Raw genomic sequence first — 16,532 nt, forward strand, 5'->3', positions numbered from 1 at the left:
TGGCAACAAGCCGCCATATACAACTATAGTTTAAAATAATTAAACGCTACTTATTTCACAATACCTTTAAAATAAGATTGAATTTTTCTTAAACGTTTAAAGTATTTTCAGCTTATTTAATAATGTTTAACCATAACAAATATTTAACACAACATGTTAAAAAATAAAGAAAAAAATCAACGTATAACGGATAATCAGAGAAGTTTTTCATACTATGGATTTTGCTTTTCATAACTTAATGTATTTAGAAAGAAAGCCGTCGTACTTCATTGGAGTAATTCTGACTTAGTATCGTGTTGCTGTTACTAGAATGTGTGACGTGAATTGTATGTTATTATAAATTAATTTTTACGCTTTTGTTATTTCATTTGAAATCTACATTTTTATTCAAATTTAGCTAGTAGTTTAAATGAAAAATAAAACGCTTGTTCTCTTTGCATAACAAAGATCATGCGAAGTAATATTGTATAACTGTTTTAACTAATAGTAATACTTTTAAAATATAATGCATAATATTAATAATAATTGTAATAGTAATACTAAATAAAATTGCGACAATAAGTGATAGTTCTAGTATGAACTTGTATGACACTATGGTACAACTAGTACTACTACCACTAGTTGTATAGACTAATAGTAATACGTCAATGATGTTTGTAAAAACTCAGAACAGATCATTATTTTAGTTCATATGTATTGCAGGGTTTACACATTTAATTTTAGGTACTTAAACTTGTTCATATGTGCAGCTTGCAAAATATTGACTGTTTTGTTACCTAGGATAATTTAATATTATTAAAGTTATTGATAAGATTGGTGCATCTTTTTTTTTATGTTGTTGAATTCTAACGTTGTAAAGCAAGGTCAGAAACTTGATATTTGGAAAGGTCACACTCATCACTAGTTGAGCAGTTTTATTTTTTCAATAGGATGGTAAATCTCTGCAACAAATTGCTATTTAGAGTAGTATAAAGCTGTAATTTTACAGGAGAGTATGAAAATTGAAAAGGTGTGAACCTTAATTGGTATTAAAGGTGATTAGAGTTGGACTCTGATTAGTATTCACATTTGGGGATTATCTGAGAGTCAGGACATTCTTGATGAGCCAAAATGAAAGGCTCCTTAGTAACCCATAAATTATAAATTTACTTGTACCACATTTTAGTGATCACTTCTAACATTAAATACCTTTTCTAAATAACATTCTGAATACCTTTATCCATATTATTTGAATTTCCATTATCAAACAGTAAATCAACCCCAGATTTTGTAGTTTCTAGTGGGCTTCTTATGAAAATAAATCAGTTGTGGTATATAAGCCCTAAATTATTCACATTTACTGGACAGGAATCATACAATGCCAAATTGGGCATTAAGTGAAATACATGATACACTCCTACATGTTATAGTGTGGTTTAAAAAGAATTTATAAATCATTGAAGATATATTTTTCAGCACTGTGAAGGTCAGTTTTTAATAAGCTTAACTTAGATGAATCTTAAATGATTGAAATGTAGGTGGGTTTTTACCATTGCCAAATTATATGCACAAATATTAAAATTTCTTAAGTTTGAGATAGTAATATTTTGAGTTTTATGAACATATTTATGTATCAGTTTGAAGAACTTTTAAAAATTCTCACAGTACTGTGTTAAATATCTTTTTGTACCAGTCTCTTCATGACTTAAAAGTACATATAACAAGAATTTTACATTTTGTTTTTCACACAAGCAAGAAAGGACAGCTCCAGTATTGTAATGTGGTGATGTTCTCAAGATATGGGTACTTAATGATCCCACATTGTTTAGTACTCAGAAATTCAAAACCTGAAAGTTGTTTTAAAACTTTATTTACCTGTTATTTGAATTTGTTTGAGGAATATTAACTGATGTTAAACAAAATCACATTGTGAATTAGCAACTGAAACAGTAGTAAACCACAATCTGATCCCACATACATGGAGCAGCCATGTAATAAACTGTGACCTGATACTGTGTGTAGGGCAACCATGTAGAGCTGGGTGATCAGAGAAATGTGCTAATGGATTAAACATTGGGCTTGGTAATTAATTACATCCAACTAATTGATTATTCTCACATGAGACTTGGATGGTTGGAATAATTGGAGAACTAACATAGATTATTTTCATCAGTTGTGTCACTAATTCATTAAGTTGAGCAACCTTAACTTAAAAAATAAGAAATTGTAATGGTGAATTTCAATTTCTTGGATAATTGGAATAATCAAAAACACTAACAGTTGGAAACACCGATTTTTTTAGTTGATTATTTTTGTGACATTGATTGGTTTGATCAAAATATCAGTTAGTCAACTATTTTACTTAACACTAATCAATGCTCTTAGGTAATTGAATATATCAACTTAATCACCCAGTGCTACAACCATATCTTGTAACAGTCTCTGAAATACATCAGCATCCACTTTCTTATTAGATTTTGTAGAATATACATTACTTTATACAATAAAAACTGTATTTATTACCCATATAAGTTGTATGGAAGCCTATTTCTACGTATGAAAAAGAATATTTTGAACAGATGAGTAGTACTAGGTCTGCCTGCATCTGGTGTGAGGGTTATTACATTTCATAATGGCATGACAAAATATACATTTTAGTCATTAACCTTAATCCTGGCTAGTACAATCTGCTTAATTCTTTTAACCATGTTTGCAATACCCGAATGACCTGCTAAAGAATGATCAAAATAATAAAGTGCTCTACCTTTCAAAACTTGAACCTATACAACTGAAAAATGTTCCAACTCCTAAAGCCATATATTTTTGCACATGTAAGACCATATCTGATAGTAAAGTTAAGATACTCTTCAGGACCTTTAACTACATATTTCTTTAATTTTTGAAAATGAGGAATTTCATTGAGGCAAATCTTGGTTTATTAATCTGTTAACTTTTTTAAGGATTTCACTTATTATCAAGAAATGGTATGCTTAAGTTTCAAAAAGCTTTTCAGTAGATGTCTTTATATACTTAGCCTTCAGAAAACATAAAAACTCAAACCATCCCATTTCAGTCAGGCCCAACCTTCTCCTCTCTGGCTCCATTCTATGGAATGGGCCATTTGGAAAGCTCTATCTGTTCCCTCACTTACAGTTCACAAGGTTCTGTCACTTTTGTGAATGTGGTCCTCCATGACCTATCTCATATCCCTGGGCAGGGCCCATATGCTGTTTCTTCAATAGATCAAAGGAACCTTGCCCAGGATCCCTTTGATACTCTAATATTTCTTCCCTCATGCCTTGTAGACGATCTCCATTGGTGGTTGAATAGGGTCCACATGTTGGTGGGGTCCCGCTTCCTTCACTGTGGCCAAATTTACATCTGTTCACGGATGCATCTCTTCAGGGCTGGGGTGCCTCGGTGGATCACCGGGAGGTTTTGGATTGTTGGTCTGTGGTAGACAGTTCTCTTCATATCAATGTTCTAGAACTTTTGGCTGTTCTTCAGGCTTTGGATCAATTTCTTTCTCTTGCCAGTCACCAGCTGGTTATGATCCATCCCAGCAATTCTACCATGGTGGCTTATATCAATCACCAAGGTAGCACCAGGTCCAGATCCCTATGCTTTTGCACTATGGATTTTCTTTATTGAGCACACACATATCACGTTTTTTGATTGTGTGTCATGTATCAGATGTGCTTTTAATGTCGTAGCTAATCATCTCTCCTGACCAGATTGAGTTTATCCCACAGAGTGGTTCCTGCATACTGGCACTTTTCGGTGGCTCTGTCTGGGTATGCCCCATATCAATACCTTTGCCTCCACTCTCTATCACAAATTACCCTGGTTTTAGTCAGTCCTCTTTTTTCGCTATCTTCTATATCTCATCTCTACCCTCGTCCTGATCTGGATAGACTCCCCTGTCTTGTCTGTGCCCTCCATTGTTATATTGCTTTCACAGCTTCCTTTTGGGGTTCTCGTTTCCACCTTTTTATTCCTTGGCAACATTTCTCTTCCTGTGATCTTTCCCCAGTTACCCTGACCAATTGGTTTCAATGTTTGATCTAGTTGGCCTATTCCTTGTCTCCTTCCCAGCTTGATCTCTTTCATGTTTCATCACATCAAATCCATCAACTTACCCTCTCCTGCCTCATGTTTTCGTTGGCCATTGAAAGAGATTCTAAGATTGGGCATGTGGATGACCCTGCAAACATTCATCTCCCACTACCTATACCACATCAGTGTTTCTGCTTCTTCAGGGTATCACCTGCTGCTTGTGGCTATTCTACAGATTTTGGCACGGCTGTGACATGAGGTATGTCCTCACTAATGCTTTCTTTTCTTTCAGGGGCCCCTGATTCAGCTTCACTTTGGATCCCACTCTATGACGAGTGGTGCTTGACCAGGTATTCTGTCTGTACTTGGAATGGGTTCCACTTAGACGGCTATAACCATTCACAGATATATTGCTATCAAATTTGCACTGTAAGCCATGTTGATTCTTATACATTTTCCATGGCTATGAATGCTCACCTTTGGGATGTTTCCCAAGATCACTAGAGTGTAAATTCCTCATGATAATTGCATCATTATATGCCTGTCCCGGACCGTACCATCCATTGATGGCAAGGGTAAAGCAGAGGGGATTGCTGCCCATTCTTGCCATGCCTAGATTGAATAAATCAGTGTGGTCTGTTTTTCAAAATAGGGTTTCGGGATCGCTCATTGCACTGTCTTGGGTGTTGCAGTCCCTCTGGACTCTCCACCACACTTTTCTCCCCTTTCTTCCAGTGGAATATGGGAGTCCTTACCACTTACCAGTTCCAAGCCATTTGGGTGGTTGACTATGGAGGCAACCTGCTGGATGGGTTCCACAAAGATGGCTATAACCATTCAGTTCAGAGTAGGGCAGTGGTGTTCTGCTGGTGTAGAGGGAGTTACAAGATCTTCCCAGAGTTGAGATGCCCAAATCCAGTTCACCACTCCAGTTGGGTGCCCTCCTCCTACCTTTGCATGGATGTCGGTACCCAGCGATTGAGGTTTTGGAGATCAAGTGAATCAATCACGTAAGTCCTCACACAGGTTTCAGGTTTTCCATCTTCTCCTCTTGACTTGTCTTCTTTGTTGTGGGTTACAGAAGGTCTACATGGCCTGTTTCTGCTTTTGTCCTGGATTTTCCTTTGTTGTGGGTTGCAGAAAGTCTGCATGGCCTGTTTCTGCTTTTGTCCTTGATTTTCCTTTGTTGGTGGATGAGGTTGTTTTTGCTGGTTCATCGTTGCGGGGGTTGAGCGCATGCGATGGACTTCCTTCAAATTCCTGGTGACACATTTCTGGATCCCTGGCATTGGACTACCCTGTGAGTTCCTGGAGTCTAATGTTAGGTTCTTTCTTGACTCTGGGACTTGAGGTGATGATGGTATGATCCTCTTCCTACCCTTGAGAGGATGTTGGTACCCAGAGAGTGAGGTTTGGATGCAGTTGACTTACCAAGTATGGTCCATCATACCCTAGCCACCATGGGACACATCCTCACTTGTCCACTTTCCATTGTGGGATTGAGTGATTCTGATTTCTGTTTAAGATCACATTGTTAAACTATTCTTTCCCATGTGGATGTACTCCCTTTTATGTTACGCCATTTCAGGTCCTCCTGATCATGTCAATGTTCCTGGCAAAGAGATACCTAGCTCAGATGTGTTGTGGTATCCCTCCTCAGATCATCTGATCTGCTCCTCTCATTTCGGAGTTGTCCTCCAGGTACTTCCAGGGGATACGCCTGTGCTTCCCTCACACCAGACCCTCCTCCATTTCAATGTTGGATTCAAGCTAATTTTATCTTCGAAAGGAGAGTACCTTATTGGAAGTTATAATTTTCCTAAATGAAAATGTATTTCTGGTAGGTACTTCCCACCTCTCACACTTCCCACCTGTCCTCCCCACAATCTTCCGGTGCTCATGTCTTTTCCAAACTTCTAAGTGCTAGTTTGGTAGTGGTGCGTAGAGGGAGTCACATGTGTCATGTGATAATAGTGCTCTCCTATTGGCGGAGAGGTGATGCATGAGAGACGTTTTGGAACTTTGTATTCGAACAGGGGAAGGCTTGTGGCATTTATTTCTGAAAAGTTTGCATATAGAATGCATCACGAAATGAGAAAAACTAATCTTGTGGGTAGAGGGAAGTACCTATTGGAAATGCATCTTCATTTAGGAAAATTATATGTTTTGTCTCATGCTTGTATTGTGAATTGTTTCAACCTGTACTTCATATTTGATATAAATAATTGTCCTTACATTATTCTGCAATTCTACAATACCCACCAAGGCCTCCCACTTAGCATTTTGTTTACATGTCACAAATGGTCTGCTACTTTAGCTTTTATCATACATATCCATGGAATTTTGATTGATTTTGGCCTTGACTGATTACTTTTCCCACCTGTAATCTATCATTGAATCACTGTGAGAAATTAAGTACACCTGAATAGAAGGTATGGCTTTTTTTCATGAGCATTTTTTAGCTACCTATTCTTCATTCCTTTTTTTACTGATATCTCCAAATCAAGTGACTTGGCTGGTATAGTGTTGGTTTGTAGTGACTGAATAGTTGCTCATGGGATTCCTTCCATATTCTCTGCTAAGTTATATGCAATCTCTCTTTTTTCATGGATCATATGGAGGCTAAATATGTGATTAATGTCTAAATACAATGCCCAAAACAAAGGATAATGTGAATTAGTGATATTCCATTATGATGACAGAACAATTTTATAATATCAGTCATATCTCCTCAGTGAATTTTTAGGCATATCTTGCATCTGCTGATAATTCATATGACCTGAAATTAAAATGGTTGCTTTTTTTCAGCTTGTGTTTGTAAATTAACTTTTGTTAGATGTGATTTTATGTTGTTATTCTTTGCGACATTTTACTTCTATGTGGAATATGGTTTCCACAAACACCAATGACAGCCTGGCACCAGTGTTGCATGCTTAAAATCAGGTTCATTGTAAGATCCTATGTTATCCTCAACTGCTCCTCTGAAAGAGAAGTTGACAGGAAATCTTTAGTGTCTAGAGTCATATTATGGTTTGTGACGTATCTTCCAAGTGTATATTGTATATACTTGACATGATTGAAATCAAGTGAGCATGAAGGCTACTACATATGTTCAGTTTCTTCAAAGAATGTCTTGGACATTTGGCACAGTGAAGTGGACATTATCCCCCATTAAGTTCAAATCAGAACCAGTTGCATTGTCATATAGGAGGTAGCCTGAAGAGTATTCTCTGAATGTTAATGGTTGCAGGCTCTTTTATGTTTCATCACATCTGTGGGCCCGGCATAGCCAGGTGGTTAGGGAGCTTGACTCGCAATCTGAGGGTCACAGGTTCGAGTCCCCGTCCCACCAAACATGCTCGCCCCTTTCAGCCATGGGGGCGTTATAATGTGATGGTCAATCCCACTATTTGTTGGTAAAAAAGTTGCCCAAGAGTTGGCGGTGGGTGATGATGACTAGCTGCCTTCCCTCTAGTCTTACACTGCTAAATTAGGGACGGCTAGCGCAGATATCCCTCGTGTAGCTTTGCGTAAAATTCAAAACAAATAAAAAAACATCACATCTGCTTCATCTCCTGTCTCACTGTCTTGCTTATCATTTTTGTTGGCCCTTGAGCAAGATCCTTTAGATGGGCATGTGGCCAATTCCCCATGTGTTTGTTGCTCATTATCTTCAAACTGTTGAAAAGTTGAAATATATATAGAAAGAAGATATAGCATGGTGGTATAATATGAGAAGAGGACCGGATAATTTTAATATTTTTTTTACACAAATAAGGCCTCTTTGCGTAAAATAAATATGTGAAGTAAAAATGGATATAACACTGTCTTATATTCTATGTATGCTAATCACCTATGCAACTGTTGAACTGAGGAGAAAGTATTGAATAAAACAGTATTGGGAGGTTCAGAGGAACTGAAGAAAGATAAAATTACCAGAAAAAATTGAACCTGGCATAAATATGAAAAAAAGAATTACAGAATCTTTATTTCTTATCCTTCTTACATGAGTTACTGTTGATATTTACATAACACTTGATACCAAATTCACAGAAACCAATATCTTTATTCTGATTTTTAAAACAAGCTCTTGGCTGCTTCGAACAAGAATAATAGAATTCTGTTCTCAAAAAAGTTAGAAAGGATTGTTAATATCCCTTTTTTTGTAGACCAGGATCCCTATGCAGTATCCCATAATCTTAAAAAACCTGTATCATTGATGATATTCCATACACATTGAACGGGAGATTAACTCCCAGCTCATCCTAATATTGACAAGTCTTTGAACCAACCCTCCAGTTGGTTTTAACCCACACCCTAAAGAAGTGGCAGTAAAAAATTTTTTCAATCAATTAAAAGATCTCTTTTATGACCACTTTAGAATGAACCATGGATCTATCAACACTCTATGTTTTACTTACAAGAATATTAATTAATTACTGTACACCTTGGAGAGAACTCTTTGGAAGGTATTTCTGGGTATACAGGAATATGCTTTCAACATAATAGATCAAATGTGAAAGGGCCTAGTCTATTTGGCCAACCCCATATTGGAGAATGAATATTGAATATAAGTCTGAAATGACTATGTGTATCTGCATAAAGGCCCTCAGTGGCCCAGCGGTATGTCTGTGGGCTTACAACACTAGAACCCGCATTTCGATACCCATGGTGGGCAGAGCACAGATAGCCCTTTCTGTAGCTTTGTGCTTAACTACAAACAAACAGTCTGCATAAAGTGTGGGAAGTTTTTAGTAAAATGTCCAACTCTGTTGTACTCAAAAAGTCAGATGAGTTACAAGTGTCTGTACTCAAGATATGTCTGTGAATTGAAGACATCAGTCTGACTCAGACTCTGATGAGTTGGTGGAGTGCACGGTGATGTTCATGTCATGAACAAAAATATATTTGTCCATCATACAGTTTGCATAGCGCATGTGCATAATCTCTAAGAACACTGAAATGCATATCTGTAGTTGTTTGCAATATCTCTTTACTGTATCTGGTATTTACTCTCTTTGACCACAAATTGCAGCTAAGTCAGCAGTGTAGAGTAAAATGAATAGTTGATAATTCTGACATCAAATGCATAATGCCGTGTCACATGGGACTATGTTAAAGATCATGGCTTGCACACTTTGACCCCACCTATGCACATAGGGTTAATATTAACTTCCGATAAGATACCTTACCTATTCTCACATAATAGCTTTTCTCATTCAATGTTGTCCTCTATATGAAACAATTTTTTTGCTTGTCATTTGCCTTGATATTCCCACTTACCCCCACATGTTTAACATGGTAGAGCTGTGCTGTAGCATGCAAATAAGCATGTGACTACCCTCACCAGCAGCAGTGTGACACACGCTCCTGGCACAACTGGCTCCTTCTGTAGAACCCAATCTTCACTTATTGATTTGGCATAGTAGCATGAAGACGTGTTCAAATTTCGCTTGCATTTGCTTTTGATTTTTCAAACTTTTTTTTCAACAACTTTGTTGTTTCTGCTTTTGATTTTTTTCTGTAGTTAAACTTGAGCTACTGTAAGTTGTTACTTATGTATTTTAAATGAATACTACTATTGCTGTACCTCAACCTGCAGTTTCCCAGGCTCCACACTTTGCTGAGGAAGTTTAGGTTTTACTATGTTGGGAATTGGAGTCCATTATCTGGCCTATGGTGTCTCCTGATCCCAGCCTAGATATTCCCTTTCCTGGTGAACCTGGACAAGAAGGAGGCGATTTGGATAGCCATTTTCCCCTTCATCCTTTGCAGTGCAATCCCGTATTCCCTCTGGACACTTCCCAGACTGTCTTCAGTCTTTCTGGATATGGTGTCACAGTATGATTTCCCTTAATCTGTGTCTCCTATGTCATATGACTCCTCTACTTCCCTTTTACACTCCACCCATTCCTCTGACTACCTGTTTTTCCCTCCATTTCCAGATATTGGGGTCCATGCTCACCAGTTTGTGGCACAGTTACATTTTGCAGTCAGCATGCCTCATCCTCCTTGTAGTACCTTGGATAATTGAACTTTGGCATAACATTGTTCGGATTTTCTGTTTCTTGACTATGAAACCTCAGAGTTTTTGATTCAGGTGAGGGGTTCTGACCCTGATACCTTTACAAGATTTACCCAAGCCCAATTTTCTCACCTTCGTTTGCCCCTCTCCACCTTTCTGAGATACTTCTCCCCTAAGAGGTTGTTAGAGGATACTTGCACCCTTATGTCTTCCTTGGCCCTTTCAAACATGGCTCCTCTTTTGAGATCTCCTGTGTAAAGAGTTCAGGGGGGAGGCTGCTCTTCAACACTCCTTCCTTACATCTTTGGTCTCTCACCTAACATAGCCTTTGCTTGCTCCTGTTCATGTTTACTGCCCTCCTACTTTTGCTCCTTTGCCTGTTTTTCTCATAGGTTTTGGCAGGTAGCCACCAGATTACTCGTCGCTGGGTCTGCTGCTGCCAACAGTACTAGTGACTATTTAGTAGGTACTGGCAAGATCAAAACATGGTTGACCAAGTTTGTGCATCTATGGAATGATTTCATCTAGGATCCTTGGATGCTTCAGGTGTTATCAGAAGGTTTTTTTCCCTTCAATTTCTCTACCCTCCTCCCTAATCACCACATCCTATCCCTTCCCCCTCCTTGGGATCCTCTTGCTATCATCTCTCTGAAGTGGTTCAAAATCTTCTCAAGGATGTTATAGAAACTGTCAGTCATACTTCTCTAGGTTTCTATTCCAGGTTGTTTTTCATTCCCAAGAAAGCTAGGGACTGGCATCCTATAATAGATCTTTCCCTACTCAGTCATTTTCTCAATCTTACTTATTTCATCATGGAGTCTGTCCTCACACCTCATTAGGTGTTTACTCTGGGTCTTTGAATGATGAAGGTGGATATCACAGATGCATACCTTCACATCACTATTACCCCAACATCTAGACATTACTTTCGTTTTGTCTACAGTGGTCTAGTTTATCAATTCTATGCTTTGCTATTTGGTCTGGCATCTGCACCCTGCATGTCCTGTTGGGTGGTCATGTCCTTTACCCAACTTATTCATTCTCATGGTCTGCAGTTCCACCATTACATGGATGAATGACTGTTATTAGATCCATCCTGTCAAGACATCTCATGCACACACCCAGTTGCTTCTCCTGAGTGGAGGCTCAAGTAGGTGGGTTTGTGAAGTTGGAGAAATCCTTTCTTCTTCCAACCCAATACTTTATCCACTAGGGGATGTTTTTCCTCTCTCCACATTGTTTGCAGGCATTGGAAATATTAGTTCTCAAGGCTCAATCCTCTTTTTCTCTTACTGCACATGAGGTTCTTTCCATGGAAGCCCTTATTCCTTTAGGCCATGCTCACATGCACACCATTCATTGGGTGTTGCACAATCTGAGGAACATTTATTGGGATCTCCTGGATTATGTTCTCCCTCCTTCCATGTTGATTTAGCCTGGTGGCTCAACAGACACAACACTACGATGGGTGTTCCTCTTCTGCTTCCTTTCCAAAGTTGCATATTTTTACAGATGCTTCTCTGATGGGTTGGGAAGTATTTCTGGATACACAGAAAATTGCTGGTTGATGGTCTTCGGTCGAGTTGGCTATGCACATCAATATGCTAGAGCTTCTTGCCATTCATTGGACTCTGGATCATTTCCTGCCTTTAATACTAGACAAAGTGGTCATGATCCATTTTGACAATTTGACTATTGTCTTGTATATCAATCGACAAGGTGGCATCCGTTCACATATGCTTTGTTCCAGGGGTTAGAACTCCTCTTCTGGGCACAGTCACATCACACACGCCTACTGATATGTCATGTTTTGGGTGCTCTGAATCTTGTTGCAAATCGGTTGTCTCATCCTGACAAGGTTCTCTCCATGGAGTGGTCCCTTGATCCTCAGGTGTTTCAATGGTTGTGTGATTAACACATCATCCACAATGATGAGACATCTTATCAACTGCAGTCATCTGAGTGTAACCTCTGTCAGCCCTTTAAAAAACATGGGTGCATTAATTCAAAAAGTCCTTTCTAAGAGCTGGGAACATCCATTTGGCTTTCCAAAAAATGAAAGCCAGATCTAGAATCTTGAACAAATGGACAAACTCTAAAGCATTCAGACATTTGACTGTATACAGCAAAGGAGAAGCATCAACTTGTGTCACTATTTTTACTTCTCTGAAGTCTGCACAGAATACTGGGGTTCTGTCCTCCTTTTTATCAACTGCTACTAGATAGTAACAAGCACTCTCCAAATGTTATATTAACCAATCCTTCAACACCTACTCAGTTTCAGTGCTATCAATATGGAATGTTGTTTAAATGCAGTTGTTTTGTCAAATGTGCATCACCTGTACCCATGTGATAACTTTTAATTGTTGTCTAACTTAAACAGTGTTTTGTACTACAAACACATCAGTGAAATCTGTAAACAAGCAGTTGAGTTCATATTTCCACCTAGAAGTTGAATAACCAAATGTACATAATTATAGAACAGCACCAGTTTACAATGCCAACACTTGAATATGCATCTATTCTAGCTAGTATATCGGGGGTTACCACACAACACATGGTGTCTCGTAGTTCAGCTCTATCACCATAATAGATGGGGACAATGCATTTAAATTCTTCTATAGCACACCACAGAACAACAACTGCAGCAAAATCACTACCCAAGGTTTAACATATATGAATATCTACTCTTTTTTGGGGCCCAGATAGGTCAGTACTAGATAGTTTTCCTACCAAACTTTAGTGAAATTAGCTTACTGTTTTGACAGTAGCTCCATCCTTCAGATACCAATGCCTAAACCAAAATCAGAGACAACTATCTTTCTCCAGTGAACAACATTGCAAAACAAAGTGAGAAATATGCCTTTCTTTTCCTGAAATTCTTGTCACTACTGGTCAGAATGCATTTGTGCTAACTGTCCAAAATGTGGTCTGATACCAAGCAGGGTCTTAGTTACTTTAGAATTAATCAAAAACTTACCTCTGCATTAATTAATGTAATATGTACATGTCTATGGTTGTCCAAATCAATCATAATAACATTAGGTACTTCCTGACGAATGTAGTATCCTCTGGTGATGTCAGAAGCTTTTATCTGTTTGTTGAATTTTGAAGTGACAGACTAGAGAGGAGGCAACTAGTCAACACCACCGATCATTAACTCTTGTGCTACTCTTTACCAACAAATAGTGGGATTGACCATCATATTATGATGCCCCATGGATGGAAGGGCAAGCATGTGTGATGATGGTTTACCATAAAAGCATATTGTGAGTCAAGCACCCTAATCACCAAGTCAAAATTAGAAGCAGAATACCACAATGCATAAAAAATATGTCATTACCACATTCCACACTGATCTTAATAACTACATGTGGTTCTGTAGCATTACGAGTGTGCTTTACTAGCTTAGAAAGCTCCTGATTGCCCCAGGTACCCTCAAGATTGTGGTCATTAAGCATGTGGAAATACCTAGGAATCCTCATGTGACCACCCCAGTTACTCTTGAAATTTTCAAAAAATGGTCCAAGGGATGGACAAATGATGCAAACATATTAACTCACACCATAGCCAGCAAATGTTTTGGTCCAAGAGAAGAACTTTCCTAGCCTTGCTCCACTCTCAGATCATGTCCTTACTTCACTTTTTTTCCTTTCCATTGCCTCAGAAAGTCCTTCCATAATGACCACATTTACAAACTTTGCAGTAACCACTGCCAAATAGAAGATTAATATAACTTACACAGAAGCATACTGAAAGTAAGCTCTGCAAAACAATTCCTTTGTCACAACACTAAAATGTAACTTATTAACATTCCAACAGATGAGTTATGAGTAATCCAATATACACAGCATATTCTAGAATAAGCTACACACAGAATATAGTAAATTTGGGTAGAAAAGAAAAATAAACAAATTCAAATCAACAAATATAATAATCTTTTTTTTTCTCTCTTATTTGCACACAAAAATTATTGTACTAGGATTTTCTTTACCTGAAGATAAGAGTAAGAATAATACATCATATTGTTCAATTAGAATAAAAGTTCCTAGTGCAATATTGTACAATACTAAATTCATTATTTCAAATATCATTTTTTTTACATTCAAGAGAAAGATAAATAAGCAGCTCAAACCAATTCTTTACAAACCCATGACTTTAGTAGGAAATGCACTCCAGGGAAATGGTAATATATAAACCAGATCAAGTACATGCAAGCCCTAATGGACAATTATTATTGTATGTAACCTTTGTCTGAGATAAAGGATTTTCACAATTTTTTTATTTTTAATGCCTTAATTATGAGGAAGCAATTAACTATATCTAGAACTCCAACACACAAAAAAAATATAAAAAAAATTACCTAAATATTCTTGAATACCTTCTTCACAAGTTATGGAAATGTGAAATACAGTTTTTCTGTCAGTGTAATTTGACTTGTTTATAATAGATTATAAAAATCTGGTAAATAATTACTGGAAACCATATAGGGCCAGTAAAGAAGGATGTTGTTTCACACAAATTACCAATCAACAGGTCATGCTTTACTGACTTAGGCACTGTATACCTTAAGGTTTGATGCTACACTGATGACTGATATAAATAACATCTGGTTGAGAGTATGTGTGTATGTAGCTACCCAACCTTATGAGCTTTGGTGTTGAGCAGATGGATTCATTGGCAATGGCATCCAACATGTTGTAGGACCTGTAAAGAAATAGTTTATAACAATTGTCACTTTTATTATGATGTAATACTACACCAAATATAGATGTTTTTTATATTTCTATTGCTCACTTTTTTGCCTTGGACACCTGACATATTTTTCATGTTTCCCATTGTGTTTGTCATCTCATGGCTCTTCTTGCCTTTAGCTGTTGGCATCCCATATGTGAGATCTTGCAGATGGGTATGTGGATGACTCACAACATATTTGTGCCACATTAATACCACATTGCAGTTTTATCTCTCTCCAATCACCATTTGCCACTATTTACAATGGTTCACACACTCTCTCTTTTTTTTTCCAGGTCTTCTAACCACTTTATTCAATGGAGATGCTGGAATCCACCAAAAGGTGTGTGTTGCTTCATAGGGAATACTCTGTCCCAAAATCCGGATCATATGATAACAGAAAGTATTAAGCCTATCTGCCACTGCTTAGAGCCCACTGTTGTGTTAAGGCTTTCCACAAAACTGCTTTGACAGTATATATTTAATATTATAGGTTGTACTTCAAAATAAAACAAAAAAGGAAAACAGTTGGTAGCACCAGGGTGTGAGTCTGCTCTCACACCTGGCCAGTGCTTGCTGTCTCTCTATTTGTGGTAACCCATTACCAAAGAATTCTCACCCACTTTCTTTGAGAAAGTAATGGAATAACCGTTGCTTCCCTAGCCCCAAACTCTGAATGGACACATCCCTTGATGGGAAGTAGGTTTTGGGTGTTACCTGGAAGTGTAGTACAGGTCACTCCACAATACTACAAAGCATTTGTGGTGGTTAGGCCTGCTAGATGAGTCTCGGGTTCTATTCAAGATATAGGTCTGGGATGTTTTCTCTCTCTACCTGATTATTCTAGTAAGTATCTGACATAAGTATTTCTCCAATATACTATAGCCTGTCTTACTGCCCTAACAACATTACATACTAATCCTCAGACTTTTTCCTGAGATATAATGGCCGTTTGAGCTATCCTATCTTCTGCCCATCTATGTTACACTTTAGCATGATGCAGAAAGTTCTTTTGATGACATATTTTGCTCTTTCACCTTTATTGAGTAAAGAGTACTCTCTGCTTTGATACCCTTATTGGGCTACTCTTCCCTTCCATCCCCTAGTGGGTAACATGATACACATTTTTTTCCCTCTCTGATACTATGATTTACATCTGCCCTTCCACCATTTTGTTAGTGTGGGATTCCAGCTCTTTGTTATGCAGAGGTGAGTGTACATTTCTGAAGTTAGCATTTTCATTACCAGACAATGTATTTCAGATTGATAGTCACCTCTATGTATAATCTCTCACCCTGCTTTCTCACTTTCAATATATATCTTTTACCTCATCAACAATGAGACTTGTTCCAATGTTAGTGCTTATAGGGATTACTGTGCAGATGTCTTTTCAAAAGGAGATCATGACCCTGACTGCACAGACCTTGTGGAGCACAGAATAAACACAGGCAATCACCATCCAATAAAGATCCCTTCGAGGAGAATAGCTCCAACAAAACAACAAGAAATGGAGGTCATGGATGGCCTACTAAAAGAAGGGATAGTCGAGAAATCAGATAGTCCCTGGTCATCTCCCATCGTGTAAGTCCAGAAGAAGGATGGGACTCAATACTGCTGTGTAGACATCAGGGCTGTTAACAGTATAACTGAAATAGACTCATACCCACTGCCAAGAATTGATGATACTCTTGATGCCCTAAGTGGAGCCAGGTTTTCAACTCTGGACTTAAAGTTGGGT

General features: G+C 37.9%; 1 protein-coding gene across 3 annotated transcripts in view; it reads left to right on the forward strand.

The window, feature by feature from the left end:
• The first annotated feature begins 249 nt into the window (after nt 1-249).
• LOC106467371 (sodium/hydrogen exchanger 8-like) overlaps nt 250-16,532 on the forward strand; it is a 158,889-nt gene continuing 142,606 nt past the window's right edge. For 2 of the 3 annotated variants that reach the window (XM_022395538.1, XM_022395537.1), the window contains exon 1: nt 250-326. In XM_022395538.1, coding sequence (XP_022251246.1) covers nt 311-326 — 16 coding nt within the window. In that variant the 5' untranslated portion in view covers nt 250-310. Of the gene's footprint in view, nt 327-425; nt 458-16,532 lie in introns of those variants that run through there. The other variant, XM_022395539.1, reaches the window with a different exon arrangement.

Source organism: Limulus polyphemus, unplaced genomic scaffold (assembly GCF_000517525.1).
Source record: "Limulus polyphemus unplaced genomic scaffold, Limulus_polyphemus-2.1.2 Scaffold2589, whole genome shotgun sequence".
In the NCBI taxonomy this organism is placed as follows: domain Eukaryota; kingdom Metazoa; phylum Arthropoda; class Merostomata; order Xiphosura; family Limulidae; genus Limulus; species Limulus polyphemus.